The following is a 21,790-nucleotide window of genomic DNA, read 5'->3' on the forward strand; positions in this document are numbered from 1 at the left end:
TGTCTACCTTGCGTTGATTAGGTACTGGGCAAGGCTGATGTTGGCAGGGGTTCCTGTAATGGTGATCTGGCGCTCTGATGACCCTTCCATGGCATTAGCGATTTTGATCTGCGCTCCAGACATCTGACGGATCTCGTTGATTTTGGTTCCCTGGCGCCCGATAATGCAGCCTATTAGCTGGGAAGAAAGAGCAAAGGTTTATTTATGTCAATGATTGAAGAAGGTATGATTATTTTGGTAGTATTCACAAAAGTGCAGTTATATAAAAATAATACAAAGGTGCTTCATGATGCCAAGAACCACCTTAACGGTTCCATAAAGAACATTTAACACCCGAAGAACCTTTCACCAAAAAGTGAAAAAAATTCTTCAGATTATAAAAAGGTAAGAAAGAGATGGTTTCCTATAAAGAACCTTTGACTGAATGGTTCTTCGTGGAACATCGACGTAGAGAACTTTGTGAGCACCTATATTAGTATGGTAAGTATACTTGACAAATCAAAGACATGCAAATAGAGATCCTGTGAAAAACGGTGCAATTGAATTAGCATTGCGATGCTAAAATAATTAAACAACATTCATGCATGAATTTATAACAACCTCAATCAGAATGCGTTTTTATGTCTCTCACAGAATGCAAAGGAAGATCCTATTTTTTATTTTGTAGCTGTCCACTGTACCTCAAAGCGTGCGAGGGTTGAAAACAAATACGAAATTTGAGTGACTCAAGTTAGTTGACTTAACTAGGACACCAAATAAGGGTCTTGATGTTTAAAATTGTTTAAACAAATAAATCGCAGTCAATACAATACTTGTGAACGTGTCTGGGATCAACTCTGTCCATTTAAATCCTATAGACCTCTTTGCATGACGTAAACAACGCTGGTTCAATGCTGGTCCAGAAGAACATGTTTCAGCTCTTTAACATTTTGTTAAAGAAATATCTTTAAGATGAAATTATACAAAAAGTGTTTACATCTTGCAAAGTGGTCTATAGGACCATCACTCATGTTTATACTCACATCATTGGGAATGGTGAGTTCATGAGTACTGGCCGGGGGACTGGCATCCAGACCTGAATCAGAGAGCAGAGGGAAGGTCGAGACACAGCCTAGGAAAAACAACATAATGTACAAACACTCCCCTTCTATAAAAGACCAGTTTTTTGTTTCTGGTGTGCTAGTTTAAACCAGGTTCTTTCGTTGACTTATTTCAATAGCTTAGTTTTTAATATAACAATATCTAGTCTAGACCATCTAGCATTAGATTAACAAAACCCAACATAAAACAACCTGCATAGATGGCAGTTTAGTCTCTAGAGAGTTTTAATGGAACCCAAACTACCATAAATATCTCTAGCATCTTGTCATCTGGTAAGGCAACTATCCAGTGTCCTTGGTTTGACACAAATATTTATTGAATATATATATTAAATATATATTTATATATATATATAGTGAATAGCAAGGCACACAGGCATGGGATTTGTATAGTTCCGAGTGTATCAAGATGAATCCATTATTAATGTCTCGTGGTCTGTAAAATCCAAACACTGATATGCTTCTCTTGTAGGTTCTGAAGGGCAGCAAAGAACACAGTTTAAGTGATTTGTTATTCATTTCAAGTACAAAAATCTACACCATCAGTCTCTTGCACTTGACAGCGTCCCATAAGTAAGGATTATGTACAGTAACTGCGTGAGCCCCAAGGTTTGCAAAAACGATTCGTTGTTTTCTCACTATAACATCGAACTGTATTTAGACTTTCATTTTTAAGGACACCTTAAGTTAACAAAATAATAAATAAAAATAAATGAAGCAATAGGAGGTTGCAACTTTTAAGCAAATAAAACACAAAACAAATAAGCAAAAATGTAAACTAAAAATGCCACAAGGGCAATAGCGACCACCACGGGCATGTCATGATGCTTGACATGGAACGAGAAGGAAAAAGAGAGAGAAAGACAAAGAGAGCGTCTCTACAGGTACAAAGAGAAGGAAGCTCGAAAAGGGCTCGTGGGTACGTACCAGGGAAAGCAGGGGTGGTCTGTCCGAGGGGGGTAAAGGGGGTTTGCTGCATAGCCAACTGGTGGAGCTTGGTCAACTGCTGAGGGTTCGGAGGGACAGTAGAGCTAAGAGTTTATTGTTATAAGACAGGTCACACCAAGAAATCAAGAAACTAAAGTAGAACAAAGAAACATTGAGGATAAGAAGCCATGACACACTGTGGTGGAAGAGCAGTAGAATGCTCAAGAGATAGAAACTTTAGTAGGACTTGGCCTGACTTGGTGGCTTAACCTCATATGTGTTTGATAAATAAACTTTCTTATTGACCCTTCAATAAGCCCCACCGTAAAAACCGAACCAACCTTCTACCTTATTTATTTATTCATTTAGATCATGTGATAATAAATACAGAATATATAGTACCATGCTTAAAATGTGTAGAGACATTAAGGAAGGTTTTAATGATGTTATCATTACACACCAATGAAATGCAAACACCTCAAAAATGTCATTCACCATCATGTCATTTTAAACCTGTATGACTTTCTTTCTTCTATGAACATACCTTCAAAATATCTTCTTTTGTGTTCCACAGAAGAAAGACTCATATACAGGTTTCAAGCAACATTAGGGTGAATAAATGATGACAGACCTTCTATTTTTGGGTGAACTGTCCCTTTAAATAAAGCTTTTCCTTTGAGTTTATAAAACATTCGTCTTGATTCTTCGTTTTTTTTAACAAACAAACTTCACAATGTTTTAGTCGTTGTAAAAAAAGCAGCTTTAAATGCTTTACAATGTTAAATTACAATAAAAACCTAACATCTAAAGGGGCGGAGCTTATTGTAGGGTCAACTGGATTTAATTTATTGTGAGCGTCATTTAAATACTACACTGGCTTGGTTTCAAGAGTTTCGCTGGTGAATATTATGTGCCTGTGGAAGGGGCTGAACGGATTCGAAAGCGAGATTATCACCAAGCGTAATCCTACAACACGCCTGAGCCACACGTAAAATGTTATCCATGTGAAACATGAACATATAAGCGCTTTGGCAACCTTGAGAGGACAGGGGAACCGCGAGCCGTTCCTCGTCCATCCCAACCTCCATTATTAAAAGCCTTGGAAGCCTCTAAATCTGGTTTAAAGAGAGCTGAAAGGGACATCCAACCTCGACTTGAGTTATTGCGTCATCAACCCAAGCGTCTGAAAGCATCAATCACTGCCTATGTTAAATGAAAAGAACTGACGCACGCCATCTCTCTTTCACTCTGATAGATATTCATTTAGATTATCGATGATGAAGGCGTCGCTATCTCGATCAAAGGGCCATCAGGATTGTAATGGTGTTCCCATTATGATCAGGTCAGTGGTTCTCAAAGTCCTAAAAATACAGACGTTTCATTTCAATTAGTTGTGTCGTTTTTTCCACTAGCACCACGTTTAACGAATGCCTGTGATTTACGTCAAAACCTTCCACTTCATATGTTATTACAGAACATTACGCCGTCATTTGCTCCAACAGGCCAAGTCCTTAGAAGTTGTACATTTCGGAGGGAGAACAATTTGTAAAATTACACATCAGAAACGTCATATTAATATTACTGGTTAATATTAATAGAGAGGTCCGCTCTAAAAACTACAGAAGCATGCAGATCGCTCATGAAGCTAAGGAGTGGAGGGGAAAGGGTTGGCTGGGGACTCACATCTGGGTGTGGAATGGCATATTGTCCCTGAATTGTGTAGGCCTGTAAAGATGGAACAAGAGAGAAGAAAAATCACAAACATTTTCACAAGGCTGCAGGGCCCATTAAACACAAGAGATGATTCATTCATAGCCACTAAAAGATCTATTCATATTTTAGAGGAAAATCTGGATTCAAAAGCTGAAATATCCTGGAAGCAGAATATTCTTTTTATATTTTATGTGCATAATTTCTATGGATAGTTATACAATAATATTCAGTGAATGTATTATTCCAAAGCATCATTTTGACTTCTTATATAAATTCTGCCTACGTGTCAGTCTCTGACAAAGTAAAGTCTGTCTCTGAACAGTTTAGATGAATATATAATATCCCTTGCGAGTCTTTTTTTTGTTTCAGAAAGAACCACATTACATTTTCAAAACCACTTTACCTGTCGTGTGATTCTGAGAACTTGGATTTAAATGTAAAGTGCTTGTACTTTATGTAAAAGCCATTGTGGTGGATGAAGAGCCCGTGAATAAATCATACAAATATTGAGAGCTCTGCTAAAGGATATTATCATTCACCATCAAAAGAAATGTGACATTTGTGTACAGTACTACAAATACATTTGTATTTTGTGTTGGTTAGCAAATGAATGGGGATGACTTTGAAAACCATGTCTGATAGCATATCCATTGAATATTTATAACTTGACATTTCGGGTTTTATTGGAATCCCAAACGAATGCATATTCAGATGAACAAACACTGTCCAAATATTTTCTCGCAGCATCTAATGGCGATACACTCCAACTTTGAAAATATTAAAAGGATATGATATTTGCTCCGGGAGGGAGGAGTTTGATTTGCAAAAAGAGTTTGCAAATGAGACGCCGTGAGGCTGCTTGATTTAACAACACTCAAAGGAGCTACAACGCATCCAAAAGTCTCATTTGCAATCTAAAGCCTCCTCCCTCCCCTCCCTGGTTAGGATGGCGTGATGTCATGCAAGTGAGAAGGTGAGAAACCTGAGTACACTAACAGGCAGTGGCTGGTGCTGGAGTAACAGGCTGAGATTGGCTGCGGACGCCGCCAGCGGGTCGGCTCTTACCTGGCCACCTGAAAAAATGACGGGGGTGGAGGCGGGCTTTGGGCGGTAAGGGATGGTGGCACCTTTCGGTGGGGACTAGGAGAGGGGAACAGGTAAGATGCAGAAACAGCGTTAGACTAGGAGAGTGTAGACAGATGTCTGAACAATAAATTTGGACATTGTGCGGTACACTCAGACGAGAGCAAGGATCTTGTGAGGCTCCTCTTGAAGATTTGTATGCAAGAGTCGAGCTTGAACGGTTTACAATATGAAAAATGTGTGAGCGAGAAAACAAAGATGTGGAAGTCACCTTAAAGCATCAAGATGCTGGAGGAAAAAGGATGCACAGATTGTGCGCAGAATATACTTTATACAGCTCACTATAGAGCCACGGAAAACAAAAATAAAGACCATTTACATTTAATCAGCATTTCTAGATGTATTGTGGACATTTCAGTCCGTTATATAGTCATAAAGCCGTCCAAAGGCAATGACAAGACACATGAAAACTGTGATATAAAACAAAGTTATCACAGAAAAAAATATAAATCCTAAATCCATGTACAAATGTTACAGTTGTATTGTATAATTCTGTTATTTTGACCCATTTATCTTTCTTTTTACTTGAAATTCGGGAGAAATATTGTTTGTAGTTCACAGAATGATCTGAAAGACTGATCTTTACCTAAACGTAAACCTATAAATAGTCATTTGATCTCAAATAATTTTGAAATGGTTTCTTAATTATTTCAACGGATGTATGTAAAAGTATTATGTGAAACAATATGCATTATGCAACAATGTACTGCATGTTTCGTATTGCAGTATGATGATTTGTTGTCACATGACTTTACTATATTTTACCATGATGTCATCATGGTTTGTTTCAGTGAGCGTCATCCGGTCACAATATATCTTTAGTCCACTTTTGAAAAATATTTCTGACCATCGCGGTCAAAGTGATGTTAAAAATGATATGCTATGTTGCTTATTAAACACGTAGATTTTTTTCCCATCCATACTGTACCTCCAGCATGACCACACATATCTGTTTGACACACTGGATAATGGCTTCCGGAGTGCCAGAGATTGTCACGGCGCGCTCTGTGGAGTTAGGCAGCATGTCCCCTGCTACTTGAACCTGAGCCCCTGTGGACTGAAGTGGAAAAAACATTGAATCAGAGGGATTCTGCTGCTGAAGGTGTGATTTGTTCTGAGACCACAAAGCGGGATGCATTATGCTCTCTGGGGAACTTCTGACCAAATGCTGCCGACACATCTGCGTGCCTGCATACGTTCCATTTCACATCATTTATAAATCAACAAAACGCTATTTTGGGGAATTATTGTGCATATTAGACTGAATTTTGCACCTCTCTCATTTCTTTGATTTTGGAGCCTCCTTTACCAATGAGAGAGCCACACTGACTGGCGGGCACCACGAGACGGAGGGTGACAGGGGGCTTACTGGTGGCTGGGCTGTTGCTCATGGAGTTGATTATATCCTGAAGAAATATCACAAAGCACACGACAATAAAACATAAGCAATACAACTATAATAGAGATGAAACAACAGAGCAGGTGCTGTTATGTACAAGTTAATCTGTTGTTATAAAGGATGCTAAAAGGATGGGGTTGGTTTTATTTAGTTTAAGTAGTATTTTGTATTAGCTTTTATTTTTAGTCACTTTAATTAATTTAGTTAAAGTTTTAGCAATTTTGCTAAGAGCTTTTCTCATTTTATAATTTATTTGCTTATTTTTTATGTTGCTTTAAACATTTTTTTGTATTTTAGTTTGGGGTTTTGTTTGTTTATAATTATAACTTTAGTGCTTTAAACTTAATTCAGATTATGTGTAGTTTTTCCCAAAATGTTTAGGTCAGGTCAATATTTAATTTAATTTCAATGAACAGAAATGTTTGAAAGTTTTAATTTGAGTAAAATTACTAAATTAACCTCGAAGTGTGACACATCTGTCAAGTATGACCTGTTCTACGGTCATTTCCGGGTTAGTTTTGCTAGATCTGTCATAGTAATCTTGTGGTTTGTGCTCTGTAAAGTGAAGCGTCAAACATGTCAAACATGCATGTTGAATACAACACCTCTTCAAACTTGTACGCGATCATAGCGAAGGCTTTGAAGATGGCATCCGTGGGCCCAGTGATGGTGACGATTCTCTCAGGACAGTTTCCTTCTGAGATGTTGATGCGAGCGCCGCTCTGCAGGACGGCAAAGAGTCATGATCTGTTTGGGGTTTCTTATTGCAGAATCAAAAACACATCTTGTGGAATAATTGCAATAGACTTCAGCTAATTATTGTTGTGAATAACCCACAATGTGTTCAATCAGAACAATAGTGCTATACAGAATTACAAAAACCTTTTTAAAAACTGCATTCATTGCAATGGACCAATGCCATTCCATGCGGTAACATGATCGGGCATGAAAGAGCTCAAGACTACAAACCTCTTCACGCATCTTCTTCACAGTTTCCCCTTTCTACAAACAAAAAATACACTTTACATCATTCTAATTCAGTGATCTGTATACATTTACTGGCAGGACCATATATTTAACATACCTTTCCAATGATGCTTCCGACTTCCTACGGAAATAAAACATGGAATAAATTAAACAAAATCTGTAAAGCACAAGCAAAACATTTATGACTTTCTATGAACATCTACCTCACAAAAAGATAATTTTTTTATATTCAGTCCTTGTCTAAAAGGCTACTGGTACCCCTGATTCACCTTGGCTTGAAACAGTAGGTCGACTAAAAACACGCCCCTCAGGCACGCTGCTGTGACATCATCAACCTACCCAGAAACCCTCATCCCTGCATTACTCTACGGGCTCAGCTTACCTTGCCGTGCATGAGAAGCCTGATGGTCAGGGTCACATTCAGCCCGCCCTCAGACTGGACTTTGCTGGGTTCCATACTAGGAGTGTAAGTGAAGTGGGAATACGTGACAGGAAATTCCCAGGAGCAGAATAAAAGAATGATGGTACAGCAGCCAACCAGTCACCTGCGTGAGGGGAATGGAACGACCGTAGAAGTCATTAAGAGCTCATAGATTTCCAAATGAGTAATGAAGCCATTTGCAGTGAGCTTCAAGCTTAGAATGAAACACATGTTTGTGTTCAACACTAGACAGCTTTATGGGCATGCATTTGGTTACAACAGAATACTATTGGATCGGAAGATGTTAAAGCAAAAATCATGATTACAGCAAAGCGCTCTTGTATTTTTGCTCTTACATATTTTACTCAGTCAATCTTTGAATAGACCAGACTCTAAATCATCGTTTAAGAGGTGGGACTATCTTTTTGGGTGGATGTATATGGTCATTGATGTAGGGTGCTCCATATGAACTGTCTGCATTTAATGTGTGTAATTTACCATTTTGTCCTAGCCCATATAGTCCCACATTTCATTGAAAGTAGTTGTAATAAAAAAGGAACTAAAAGGGAAGTCTAAATAAATTTAGTTGTAATAAACAGCATTTCAAAAATGCTGTCAATCCCCGGCCCGTTAATACCAAAGTATGACATCATTAATATGTTATATGCAAAACATGAACACAAGAGGGAGCACTTCACATATAATCAGTCAACATCAAATTCATTCTCATGATGTAATCTCAAAATTAATTTCAGCTTGTAAGATCCTGCACCTTTTAGCGTATGTAGCACAGCTGTGCTTTATATTATATGGGCTATATGAGAAAAATGTAAAGGGTTAAATTGATCTCTGTTAACTTGTAAAAAGAAGAACGATTAAAAACTAGATCAATTATTGTAATGCTAGTCACTTGTAATGTTATGGTTTGAAAATCCACAAAAGCTCCACATCTAGCCAGTTATCCATTAATTTTTGCTCACCAACAAGAGTGTAGCATTTCCATTTAATACATTTTGCAATGTTTACATCCATATCGCACATTTCCCTCTTAATGTTTCCAAAATAGTTTATATATTCTGTCTGGATCTTTAAAAAACAAACCCCTCAACTAATATCTCAGTCCTTTCTTCTAAAAAGTAGATCAAATGAAGAGGAAATATTAAGATATTTGCTTAAGTTTCTCTCCAGATTTTAGCTCCTGCAGTTTTCGAAGAGATTTTAAAACTGTTTTTCAAATTACAAAGCTGTGTCCAGATTTGCAAAGACACCTAATGCCATCAATATGAAACCAAAATAAGAGATTAAGATCTCCAAATTATACGAAACCAAATTATACATGAAATGTATTCCTCCACATTAAATGTAAACATCTATACCTCTTATACTGTATGACGACATATTTCTAGACATTACTAGGATTTATGATAATTCTAGGAAATTATTAGGTCTCCTGAGCTTTTAAAGAGCAATTTCTGAGCAACCAGCCCCCCAATTATACAATCCAGAAAATACATTATGTAAAGGGGATTCAGCAGAGAGCTGAGGACAGTGATTTTGTCTCTCCTCTGTAAAGCTACAGAACTAGATCTGGTTTTCAGTGTTTTGTGCTGTCATGTGTGTCCAAGAGCGACAACGATTGAGAGATTGAAACATTAAGCCCTTCCAGTGCAGCTGGAAGACCTTCAAATAAAGAGCGGATAAAAAGAGAGGAAAGGAGAATGTAGAACACGTGTGTTTAAGGATGGCATGTGTGGAGCACAAGGGTGTGTGTGTGAGAGATGATGGGTGATTGAGATGAGCCGGCAGCTGTCTATCAATCTCTCTGCTTAACACAGATTGCATAAAATTGTAATCTGCATTAAGAGCTCACAAGGCTACGCCGCAAAATAAATGAACAGAAGTTAACCGGCTAAGGCCTGCACATCCACAAATACACTTGCTCTAAATCTAAAGAAACTTGTGTTTGAAGGTCGACGTAATGGGTTCACAGAAACACTTCAATAGCAATTCAAGCTATTATGGTTTAACTTTACCAAGAGCAATGAATGCAAATGTTAAGTTCGTCTGATGAAAATGAATAAAACACTTCATATACGCAGACCCAGAGAGACTATCATGCGGATTTCAATTTCTGCCGCTCTTCTTCTGACTCACGTAATGTTTAAGTTCTTCATCCACGCAAGATGACATAAACCTCAAAAGCCTTCAAGTTCAACACTGCATGAAATCTTATCTAATTAAATCAGCCTGTAAAACAGCAAACAACTCAGAGATTGTGGGCGAGGTAGGCCTACTAACACCTTGTGGCAACGTGCCGAATGCGAGGAACTCTTATCACTGGGATGTTAATGCTTCAGTTCTGCTGCTTCAATGAATCGTTGCATGAATTACATGAATATTACTCGGATTATCATGTTTACTTAAACGCTAAGGATGCCTGAAGGACTTTCCAGAAGTACTTTGTACATTCTGAGGTGACATAAAATGAAGTTTCCTCAGGCATGTTTATGGATGATTTTTATTAAAACATATAATTATAAATATAATTTCTATAACAGCGATATATAGTACATCATTTGGATGAAGATTAAAATTACACTTTAAAAAAAGAGATATTGTTGTTTTACCAATTTAAAGGAGATGTGTTGAGATTTGAGCAGCATCTAGCGGTGAGGTTGCGAATTGCAACCAACAGCTCACTCCACCCCTCCCTTTTGAATCATTGGCAACTAACACAGGACAAACATGACGTAACATTTTCGCTTCTTTGCTGAAGGAGGTAACGTATTTACGAAACACGCCCTGTAGAGCAGTTTGTCCATTTAGGGCTACTGTAGAAACAACATGGCGCATTCCATGCAAGGGGACCCGCGGTGTATGTAGATAGAAACAGCTCATTCTAAGGATTTAAAACTTCATTAAGTAAGGTCTTCATACACCTCTGAAGACATAATTATGTATATTATATTGTATTTATATAATATACTCAGAGTTATACCGTATGGCTAAAAACAAACCAATGTTACTCTAAAAGACACGTGTCCTCTGAACCACTATTTACACATGCTGAAGCGTGTGTTTGGAAGCGTGTGAGTTCGCAGATTAAAAATGAGAAATACTTTAAATTCGTCTTTACATTAATCATAAATCTGAAATCTTCCCGACAGTTGATAAGCTCAGTTTTTGCTAGGATGGAGAAAGTGGGTCATGTCATCCTCTAAAGAGCTTCTGGCCTCCTCCTCTGTGGTAACTATTGAATTAATCACGCTTTACGGTTGGTCGAACAGCGCTCCCAAAATGCTCCTTTTTCTAACTCTCTCTCTCCTCGCTTCGGTACAAGCACAGCACAGTATTAGATCTCGTTTGAAATCGTATTAATGCCCAACAGTTTAACATATTTGATCCGTTGTGGGATTTTCATCAAATGGATAGTTCAATACAAATCTTGAACTCCATATACAGTATTTAAATACCTCTCTGTCCAACCTTATGCGCCTCAGATGTCCTTAAATGCTAACTCACCGCAAAGATCATTTAAATGATACCCGAAATGCAGGTGAACTTGCATGAACTGAAAATGCATGAAATAAATATGAATAATCATTTAAGCTGGTCTGATTGCTTTAAAGCATGTTAGATTGGTTTAAAGCTGCCTGCGGCTATAATGCACGAATGCGGATTGCTGCCGGTCTCCCTATTGAGAAGAAGGTTAGGATGGTAGATACATTAAGTATACAAAAACTAGAAAGATGCATTTGCGGTAACTTCTAGAACAATACAAGGAGAAAAATACGGCATTGCTCTCAATGATGTGACCTTGAAAAAGGAAAAATAACAGGAGGTAAACCAGCCCACCCCATTCCTGTGAAATAACCACTGCAATTGAAGCACTTCTGGAATGAGAATATCAATCAAAACACTTTTTTCAGACCATAGGCTGTTTTCTAATTAATGGGAAATAAGAGTTTTTTCAACATCAGGAGAAAAGACTGCACAAACAAGCCATTTGTCAACTGCTTAAAGGTATTGACCAACACAATAGAAATATGGGTACATTGCGGGCAGGTTCATTCATTTTCTTCTTTGACAAAGTAAGTATACAAAAGGAAAAGTTAATCTTGAGAAGAATAGTGTCATTATTTACTCACGCCTATGCTCTTATCACAGTGCTGCGAAATGGTAAATTGTTTGAGGAATTGCTTCGGCATTGGCAGAAGAGAAAATTGTCATCGAATAATTTGAATTCTGTTCCTCAATGCATGGTTTCAAAAGACTTGAATATAGTTTATAAATAATCTATTATACACAAAAATATCGCTGCTGTCCTTTTAAAACATTGTATCTCCATATTTCATGATTTTAATGTTTTGTCATAAATCTTTATTATTATTCACTCTTTATGTTTGTCACTGGGTATAGCAAATAACTAAGCATTACAATTATTGCTATTCATCAAAAACTTTTTGTCAATTTGGACATCCAAGGTTTCTGAAGGAATGGACTATAGATGTAGCTGTATATATTTATTATTATAATTATTATTTTAATATCAAAATACTAAAGTACTAATAAATAATGCACACTTTGTATTTTCAGAACTGTGGTTCACCTAAACCATCATGGATAAAAATGACAAATGTTTACTTTCTTTTTCACTTCAAATAAACTTGGTTGTTCCAAACATTTTACTATCAAAAACTGGGTTGCAAAAAGATCCATCCAAACTGACCTAAGTCATCAAACAACAAAAGTTCTTTCAAATAAAAAATACTGTAATCTGCTGTATTTCAAATAACAAAAAGAAAAATATTCAAGAAGAAAATAAAAGTGTTGTGGGGATTTAATCCATATGGAAAAAGTCCAAGTTCCATATTGGATGACAGGTGGTTGAAGGGTGGAATTAAAAACATTCCTCGATTGAAAATCATTCATATTTCATAAATAATTCAATGTAGTAAGAAACAACCTAATTTTTGAGTGGCAACTCCAAGTGGATGTGAGTTGATCAGAGGGTCTGGCGGAGGGGTCTGCACAGATCAAGCTCCATGATTTTATCGTGTTAAACACATCACTAGTCCTGTCGGTGTGTCAAGCGCGAGAGCCTAACGAGACACGACAGTGTTTATTGGAGACATGGGCTCATTCGATATTTCAGGGCAAATTACAGCCTGGGGCCTTTTGTCTTTTCTCTTGTTTCTCGAAATCACATCGATGGGCGGCACAGAGATGACACACAAAAAGCAACCAGGAACGAGGGAGGTAAGAGAGAAATAATCGTCACAATAGTGTGGCGGAAGCAGTACTTGAAAGTCCGTCAAATAGTATTTTCATAGAAGCCCAAAGAAGAACCAAATTAAATTGTTCACGCTGTCCGAACTATTTTTACCTACATGTTTATACATCCTGTCCTGGTACAACCCTTTGAGTCTAAAAATTGAAAACAATCTAAAAAATAGAAAAATAATCGCTTAAATTATGGTCATGACGCATTATTTGCTTCTCCAAAATATATTCAATATTTTGGCTAATTCCCTGATGCTTTGGTACTGTGCCTTAATGCCTAAAAGTCTCATAGACTTTGTTTTTGGCAACGTATAAAGAAGACAATATAAAAAAAAGAAAGATGATTAATGTTACAAGTATAGCGCAACAGAAAAACATTATTCCAAACAGGATTATGAAACCATCACAGGACACTTTCATAGAGATACTGTATAAAGCCGAAATGTTCGGACCAACAGTGTTGTTTTTTTTTTACATATATATATATATGTACATACAAAGAGTTGAGTTCCAAAATTAGAGAGATTTTTAGTTCTAAAAATCATGTTTTCATTGTGTTAGTTAGCTGTATGTTTTGAGTTATTATGGCTTAAATCAAAACAAACCAACAGCAGTTTGATTGATATTAATTAGAATGCACAATAAAAAACATACTTTTACATTTTTGAAGTTATCTCATTCTAGAACCACACTATTCATATATATATATATATATATATATATATATATATATATTGTGTATATATATTTACATTGATGTCTGCAATTTTAGTGGGGTGGGTAGTTTGTCTCCTTTCCAAACATCCACAACTACAGACCACCTAGCAAATCTGATTTATTGATTTGCCATTGATGAAGACTTCACAAGAAGTGTATAATACATGTCAATGTGTCCTTTAAAGGCGATGTGAGGATGTGTATTATGATCGCTGCGGCACTGATGAGGTCCTTGAAGGGTCACTGCGCTAACTGTGGGGAGGAATTAAATTAAAGATCTGGGTAACAGCATTTCATCTTCTGCCATTACAGATACAACGTAGGAATAATGTTGTAGAATAAATGCTGGAATCTGTAGCACAGAAAACACAAAGCAATATAACAGGCAAACACGGAATACGCTAAATATAATCCATCGTCATCTGGCCTGTCCTAATCCTCCAAGCCAGTCATTACATTCTTACATAAACCGACCATAAGCCTGCTGGGTAATTCAAAGCCACGAGCAAAATAAGACAGAAGAAAGTGTTACGTTCAATGTACTTGGATCAGATTAAATTTAAACCATTTCTGACCTTTACAATGAACTAAACACATATTGCTGTATTCTTCAGAACTGATCATTTATTGATAGTAAGTTAAATGATTTTCTGCAGAATTTAAACGCAGTCAAATGTGTTAAACGGAGCTGAACGTACTACACTGTAACTGTTAAAATGAAGCTTACTTAAATGGCCTAAATATACGATAAGCACATAAGGGGCGATGGCTTCCCTCCAATATGCAGTTTAGTGGTCGAACGATGCGTCTCCCACCCGTCCGTCCTCCACTCATCCTGGATATATTTTTTTATTCTTGGACTTTCTATAAATTAGTAAATCAATGACTGGTCTGAAAAGATGAGAAGTCCTTCTGAAACTACAATAGTTGTATCTTAATGTCAGTGTATTGCTATCACTTTACACTCTGATTCCTTCAATAGTTATGTATTATGCAAAATGTGCCCTAAGACTAATTCAAGCCGATTCTAAGTCAAATTGTCTTATTTTTTTAGAGCATATGCTCACTGCCAAATGTTTTTTACACTGTTAAAACCCAGCAACATTTATCTACCATCCCTAGACTTGTATTTATGTCTTGTATATCTGTTAATATTATCTTCTGTATATAATTCCTGCTACAATGATTGAAAAAAGCAGCAATGATAGAAAAAATGTCCCCATGCACAGATACACACACATGCGTCAGAAATAAATATGTCTATTGTGAGATGTTTAGTTGAGGACTGTCAACACAGGCGATCTTCATTAGATCATACACGCTATATATTCTAAGTAATACAGACATTGATGAGAGGAGCCTCTAGGAAACAATCACACAATACAACAGAAGCTTGCTGTTTTTCCATGCATCTCATCATTTGACAGAGATTCAATCTGCCTTTTGGTAAAAACAAACAAAAAGAAAATAAATCAACAGACAAGACATTATGAAACCATGTTCACACAACTGAGAATTTCAATAATCTTTTTAATATATTCCAGCTCACATCCTAATCTGTTTTTCTTGATTTCAAATTATAAACCACCAAAACAAAGCAATATTGGTTACGGCCCAACCAATTCTGCACAAGGTCCCTTCGTTCTATGTTGAGTTCACCCACAAAGTGAGCAATCATAGACTCCTTGATACAGATCAAGTCATTTTCTTTAAATAAAGTATGGAATAAAATGCGCATACCCTTCACACACAAAAGTCAAGCATGCTACACTAACGAAAAGTGATAGTGTAGCTTTTCACTGTAGAACAAATGTTTCCGACTCAATCGTGTCCTGCGGCCATGCGGCATCACCAAGGCCGGTGCCCCTTTGGCTGGCCATTGTATGGTGAGAGAGGAGGGGCCGTTCGGACATTCAGATGTGAACAACTCTGTGGAAGCCTTTTGATGCGGCCCCCTTGTCTGCAGGGGCACCCTCCCCTCCTCAGTCTGACAAGCGGCTAGAAAACTGTCATCCCCGATCAGTCGCCCTTGCCTGGATCTCAACCCATATTATAATCAAGAGCTCAGTCGCCCTGCAATGCCAATGAAAGATGTACTGTAGAAAACTGATCCGGAAAGCTGGGGTATCAGTACCAACAAGCCGTGCTACTCTGTTGGTCTGCCGATCGAATGGGGGATGAGCAAGCCGTAGTGCAAAAGGGAGACACCTCTGGTCGTCTGAAGGCACGGCAGTGAAGATTTGAGACATTTTTGAAATCAATGATATTAACTAAATCGGTGACCTGCTAAACTTAATGTATTCAGATATAAACCCAACTCCCTACCAGTTTGAGACATTTCCACGATACCAACAAAACATATTAACATATTTTAAAGAAAGAATGTCACGATAAAGCTATAAACGCTCAGGATTTGTCAAATAAATACATGAACTTGTCCATTTCATACACAACTCTGCTCTAAAGCTGGTATTGGGTTGACCTGCGCCAATATTCATAATGACAGATAAAGAACCCATGACGATAATTGAAGTAACGATGAAGAAATTTGCGTCTCTCCCTACAAGCACTTAAAAAATAAAAGGTTGAACGCATTTAATGTGAAAAACTGCCATCAAGGTCGGAATCGCAAGCGAGTCTGACGCACTGGTCACAATCCTCCGCGCCATTCTATCTGCGGCATCCAGACCATTGTCGGATGCTATACGAATTTAACGTAAAAATGGCTTGTTGGACATCTGAACCAAAAGCATGTTAAACAAATCAGTTGTGTTAGCATGACATGAATCACAAGCAACCCGAGTAAGACCAGAACATCTCACAATTTCTTATGGCGTAAAGTTAAGACCATTTAAAATCAAAATACTACATTCTAGGCTTCTGCATCGACAGATGTTCAACCTTTGCGACAGAAAAATCCTTTGTACATCGTAAGATACATTTTTTACTGAACTACCATATATGGCAAATAGATATCATAGCTAAAAATATGAGGCCACAATGTTGTCTTGTAGTATATGCTTTAAATAATATTTAAAAACGTAGATTTACCTTCACAGAGCTCCTAACCGACGGCCACCAATATTGACGTTCGGAAAGGACTGAAATTTAAAATCACAAAGGGAAAATTATTTCTCCACTGTCCTCTCGCTCAGCCCCTATGGAACGGTATCGTTTGATTGGTCCTGGTACGAGGTCATGTGGGAAAGGCGCTGGACACGTGATGCCTTACCGAACACGACTACGGAAAAAATTGCCTAAATCCATATTTCGCCGCAGTAAGTCCCTTGTTTGTTGACGCCGATTGTCATAGCTTGTCTGGTGGTATGTGTTTTTAAGGGTAGAGAAGTGCCACTACGCTCATTGAGCAGCTCCAGGGGAATTGGGGGTAGAATGGGCACCCACTACTCCAGCCGTCTGGGTATCTGGGTGCCACGTCAGCAAAGCCGTACCCATCGCTGCACATGCACCCAATCTGTAGTCTGGTCTAATTTGGGTTGTCTGGTCTATTTAGCATCCATAATCTCATACATCAGTTACTTTAGTCATAACGCTGAATATTTGTCTGTTGTGACATTAAAATTTCAACCTTCATATGCTTTCATGGCCCCTTTCCACCGTTTTTCACCCCCAGTGTCCTCGTTCTTTTTCCAAGGTAGAGACCTATACAACAACAACATCACATTCACTGGGTATAGTACTCATTTTAATCTGGCAGATTACAGCAGATTTGCCAACAAAAGATGGATTACCAATTTCGGCTAATTCGCTACAGTTGGCCAGAAAACGAAGAATTAATCATGAATCATTGAGGTCAAGCCCAAGCATCACATAACATTCATGAGATCTAAACAGATATTTATAGAGAAATAAATACTAAGTAAGATTTTTTTCATGTTAATGCCTTTCAGATGCTTTTCATAAGAAAAATAAGTTAATTAGATCTCTTTAACATTTCATTTATTGCTCTAAGGCAGTAATACAATTTATTAGAAAATAAAAAGAAAGTTGTGATTTTTTTCCCTGAGAAAACCACCACAGTCGGTTTTTTTTCTCAATCTCAAACAGTGCTCAGATTTGCCAACATCCCTCCAATCAAAAGTCAGAGAATTAAATAGAAACTCAAACATTTCCTATCAAATTCACATCAAACTTTCTAAACAGTGCCATGCAAACGTATTTCGATTCTGTACACTGACTTCAATTTTTCTCATAAAAAGCATTAGGAGAAACATCTGAGACAAAGCTGATGCTTTCCTTTTTCTGGTGAGCTTTCTTCTGCTGAACCCCAAAGAAGATCTTTTGAAGAATGTTGGTAACCGACCAAAGTCTGCACCCATTCACTTCTATACGAACACAAAACCAATTCAAGTCAATGGGTACAATCGTTCTTCGGTTACCAACATTCTTCAAAATATCTTCATACAGTAAAGTAATTTCCATTTTTAGGTGAACTATCCCTTCAAGAGCTTTAAAAAAAGCAACACCTGAGCAAAAATACAGAGTCCTTCTTCACAAGAACAAAGCTAAAGTATAGAGCTAAACGTCAGTCCTCATTTCATTGTATTCTCTGTGGTACCAGCAATTCAAGATCCATCAAATGGAAGTCTCTTCCGTTCTCTACTCCAAATTCAGTCCTGTCACTAATGGGAACCAAAAAACATTGACACACTGCCTCAAAGAGACAAGAGTTCAAACATTTACAAACTTTTAAGGATTCCTAAATAATCTGCACATACTTTCTCATCGCAGCTCATCTAGTCTTCTTACCAGATCAAGGGAAAGCTCCTGAGGCTGAAAAAGGACGAAAGATGGAACACAGTAGGCACAATGAGAAGATATCGAAGCTCTCGGTTCTACAAGTAAACTCAAACATTGCCCCTAGCAAGGTCAGACAGGGTTGGGTGGAGGACACAGTTGGGTTGTTTGGGTACAGCAATGGGTTCGTCGCACACCCATCAATTGATCAAGCTAATCAGCTCCGACGGGCATAGAGGCCAGCTCACACCAAGAATGTTGATAAAGATGGTTTGAAATCCTTTCTGAATTTAGCACAATATCATAGTCCACAACTCAACTATAATATTAGCCAGCGGATGAATGATGAAACATTGCCAATAACAATCCATGAAATTAAACATTCGAAACTGCAGCGTGTGAATAAACACGATATTTATGTGAAGTTGAAAAATACATCATACAAATATTTAGAAAACAAACTAATATATTACATTATATTATTAATAGATAATTTGGATGAACTATCCCTTCAAAGGAAACAACAATAAAACCACGTAAAGAGCTGTGTGTTCGATGAGATCTGAATTCATAGAGAACAAAATGTTTTTTCTGCGTAAGAATATATAACCCAAACCCCCTTGTTCTCCGTCCCCAGATCTCCAAATGCCTGACAAAGCTGTCATGCTCTGCCGAAGCACTTCCTGAATTGATCAGTTTAACTTTGTCTGTTAGCACTAATTGAGCCGCAAGCCTGCAGGGTTTAATTAAGAAGCGCATTACTGACTGCACGGCTGGGCTGTGACACGAGGACCGCTGTATTTGCTTTGCGAGCACTGGAAAATCCATAAATCACTGAGTGCAAAGAGAGACCAAAAGCCCAAGCCAGCGCCGCACGCTGCCGGCCTCTTATTTTAAGTGCTGGAGGAAAATATCTCTCCGCACGGGTCCTCAAATAGTAAATAACTTTCCAGTTCTTTGTCCCTTTGTGACAATTCAGTTCTTTTGAAAAGAAGGTCCTTTACATCGGTCCTTGTCCTGGGGTCAGCGTCTTCCTTTCTAAGGGTTAAAGTGGAAGTAGATGCCCAAGACATCTGTAGTTTAAGTGTATCCCTTGGCCATATGTTCACACGCAGGCTGAGGATAAGTGGGGGCCTCGGGCCTCGGTCGAACCGCAGCGGACTGGCATTTGGTCTCTGCTCTGAAAAGCTTTTACACCAGCCCTCTCACCCAGACGCAGCTATGAGTGGGTAATGGAAAATTTCGCCCGGCTCTCCATTTGGTTGCAGTCAGAATTTTCAATAGCAGGACACCCCTGCGGCTAAAACCAATAGCTGGGGACATCAGTCTGAAATGGAAGATTCGGGGTGGATCTGTCACCTCTGTGGCGCATAAACAACTTTGGCGATTGACAGTTCACACATAGAGACAAAATCACAGGTATAGAAATGCTATGTCCATAATTGTTTTCATAAATGTAGCAAACAATTATCCATGAATATTAATATGTTGTCATCATTTACTCACCACCATGACTTCCAATCTTTATTGAAACAAAACAGGTGAAATTCTGAGGAGTTTCCAGTAGATACTTAGAAAAAGCCTCCTTAAGGGAACGTTCATAACAAAATGAAAATTGTTTAATAATTTACTTCACCAAATTTCACCTATTTATGACTTTCTTCTGCAGAACACAAAAAAAGATCATTTGAAGAATGTTGGTAACCAAACAATATGGGTCCTTATGGATTTCCATTGTATGGACACAATACCACAGAGACATGTTTTTAAATGTATATTTGTGTTCCACAGAAGAAAGAGTTATATACTGAACAGGGTCAATAAATGATAAAATAATTTCAATTTATTTTGTTTTTCTGTCATTCTAGAATTTGACAGCCATGTGCACCTTTTTCTTTTATTAAATAGAAAAGAATAGCCAGAATCTGATCCCACCCCCTGCCACGGAATAGCTTGGACAGAACCCAGATGCATGTAGACGAAGGGTTAACGTAAAAAACTTTTATTAAACAAGAACCCACAATTGGGAAAACATGAAGGGAGACAACATATATAAAGGGAGACACTAACAAGGAGAAATTACATGGGGATAGTGGCAACAGGTGATTGGAATGAAACCCTAACGAGAGTGAAACACAGATTAGGTGATGGGAATGAAACCCTAACGAGAGTGAAACACAGATCAGGTGATGGGAATGAAACCCTAACGAGAGTGAAACACAGATCAGGTGATGGGAATGAAACCCTAACGAGAGTGAAACACAGATCAGGTGATCGGAATGAAACCCTAACGAGAGTGAAACACAGATCAGGTGATGGGAGTGAAACCCTAACGAGAGTGAAACACAGATCAGGTGATGGGAATGAAACACTAACAAGAGTGAAACACAGATCAGGTGATGGAAATGAAACCCTAACGAGAGTGAAACACAGATCAGGTGATGGGAATGAAACCCTAACGAGAGTGAAACACAGATCAGGTGATGGGAATGAAACCCTAACGAGAGTGAAACACAGATCAGGTGATGGGAATGAAACCCTAACGTGAGTGAAACACAGATCAGGTGATGGGAATGAAACCCTAACAAGAGTGAAACACAGATCAGGTGATGGGAATGAAACACTAACAAGAGTGAAACACAGATCAGGTGATGGGAATGAAACCCTAACGAGAGTGAAACACAGATCAGGTGATGGGAATGAAACCCTAAAGAGAGTGAAACACAGATCAGGTGATGGGAATGAAACACTAACAAGAGTGAAACACAGATCAGGTGATGGGAATGAAACCCTAACGAGAGTGAAACACAGATTAGGTGTGTACCTCCTTTGCAATTTACTTTAGAAATTAATATATTTCTTTCAGTAATCAAACAAAGCAACACTCAGGATTTAACAAAAGCAACCAAACCGAACGAGAAGGCGATTGTTGGCTGATAAATGAGCTTCTGCTGAAAAAATCATAACACTACTATAAAAATAAACAACTCCAGGCCCATGTTTTCTTTGAGAACATCTTTTAACATTAGGACAAGGTTTGTATCCTCCACCAGCATTTCATTATGAACAAGTACAAATAGTGCTGTGTCTGATCTTAGTTGTTTCGGGGGACAATTTGTTTATCACACGGCTGACTGTATCATCTGTCCCTGTCTGAATAACTAACTTTATCTTTGCCGGGAGAGATTCTTTAGATTTTCAAAAGAAGTGTGAATGCTAAACACTGGAGAACTGAATACGTGTGTTGCATTCAGCGTTACTCATTCAGCATTTTCACACAAAAGAAAACGTCATACATTTTCCGACAGTTCAGATGGCATTCATTGTATTTATTCTGAATTA

General features: G+C 37.9%; 1 protein-coding gene across 5 annotated transcripts in view; it reads right to left on the reverse strand.

Annotated features, from left to right (window-relative positions):
• Positions 1–21,790, reverse strand: part of pcbp3 (poly(rC) binding protein 3) — a 43,240-nt gene that overhangs the window by 3,245 nt on the left and 18,205 nt on the right. For 2 of the 5 annotated variants that reach the window (XM_079464369.1, XM_079464368.1), the window contains exons 1-12: positions 16,742–16,808; positions 7,652–7,814; positions 7,367–7,390; positions 7,252–7,284; positions 6,888–7,004; positions 6,158–6,289; positions 5,812–5,940; positions 4,737–4,880; positions 3,711–3,752; positions 2,028–2,106; positions 1,023–1,075; positions 8–177 (exon numbers count right to left, since the gene is read on the reverse strand). In XM_079464369.1, the coding sequence (XP_079320495.1) occupies positions 8–177; positions 1,023–1,075; positions 2,028–2,106; positions 3,711–3,752; positions 4,737–4,880; positions 5,812–5,940; positions 6,158–6,289; positions 6,888–7,004; positions 7,252–7,284; positions 7,367–7,390; positions 7,652–7,726 (998 nt within the window). In that variant the 5' untranslated portion in view covers positions 7,727–7,814; positions 16,742–16,808. Of the gene's footprint in view, positions 1–7; positions 178–1,022; positions 1,076–2,027; positions 2,107–3,710; positions 3,753–4,736; positions 4,881–5,811; positions 5,941–6,157; positions 6,290–6,887; positions 7,005–7,251; positions 7,285–7,366; positions 7,391–7,651; positions 7,815–16,741; positions 16,809–21,790 lie in introns of those variants that run through there. The other 3 variants (XM_079464372.1, XM_079464371.1, XM_079464370.1) reach the window with 3 other exon arrangements.

This window comes from Barbatula barbatula (genome assembly GCF_947034865.1).
Source record: "Barbatula barbatula genome assembly, chromosome: 9".
Lineage (NCBI taxonomy): Eukaryota > Metazoa > Chordata > Actinopteri > Cypriniformes > Nemacheilidae > Barbatula > Barbatula barbatula.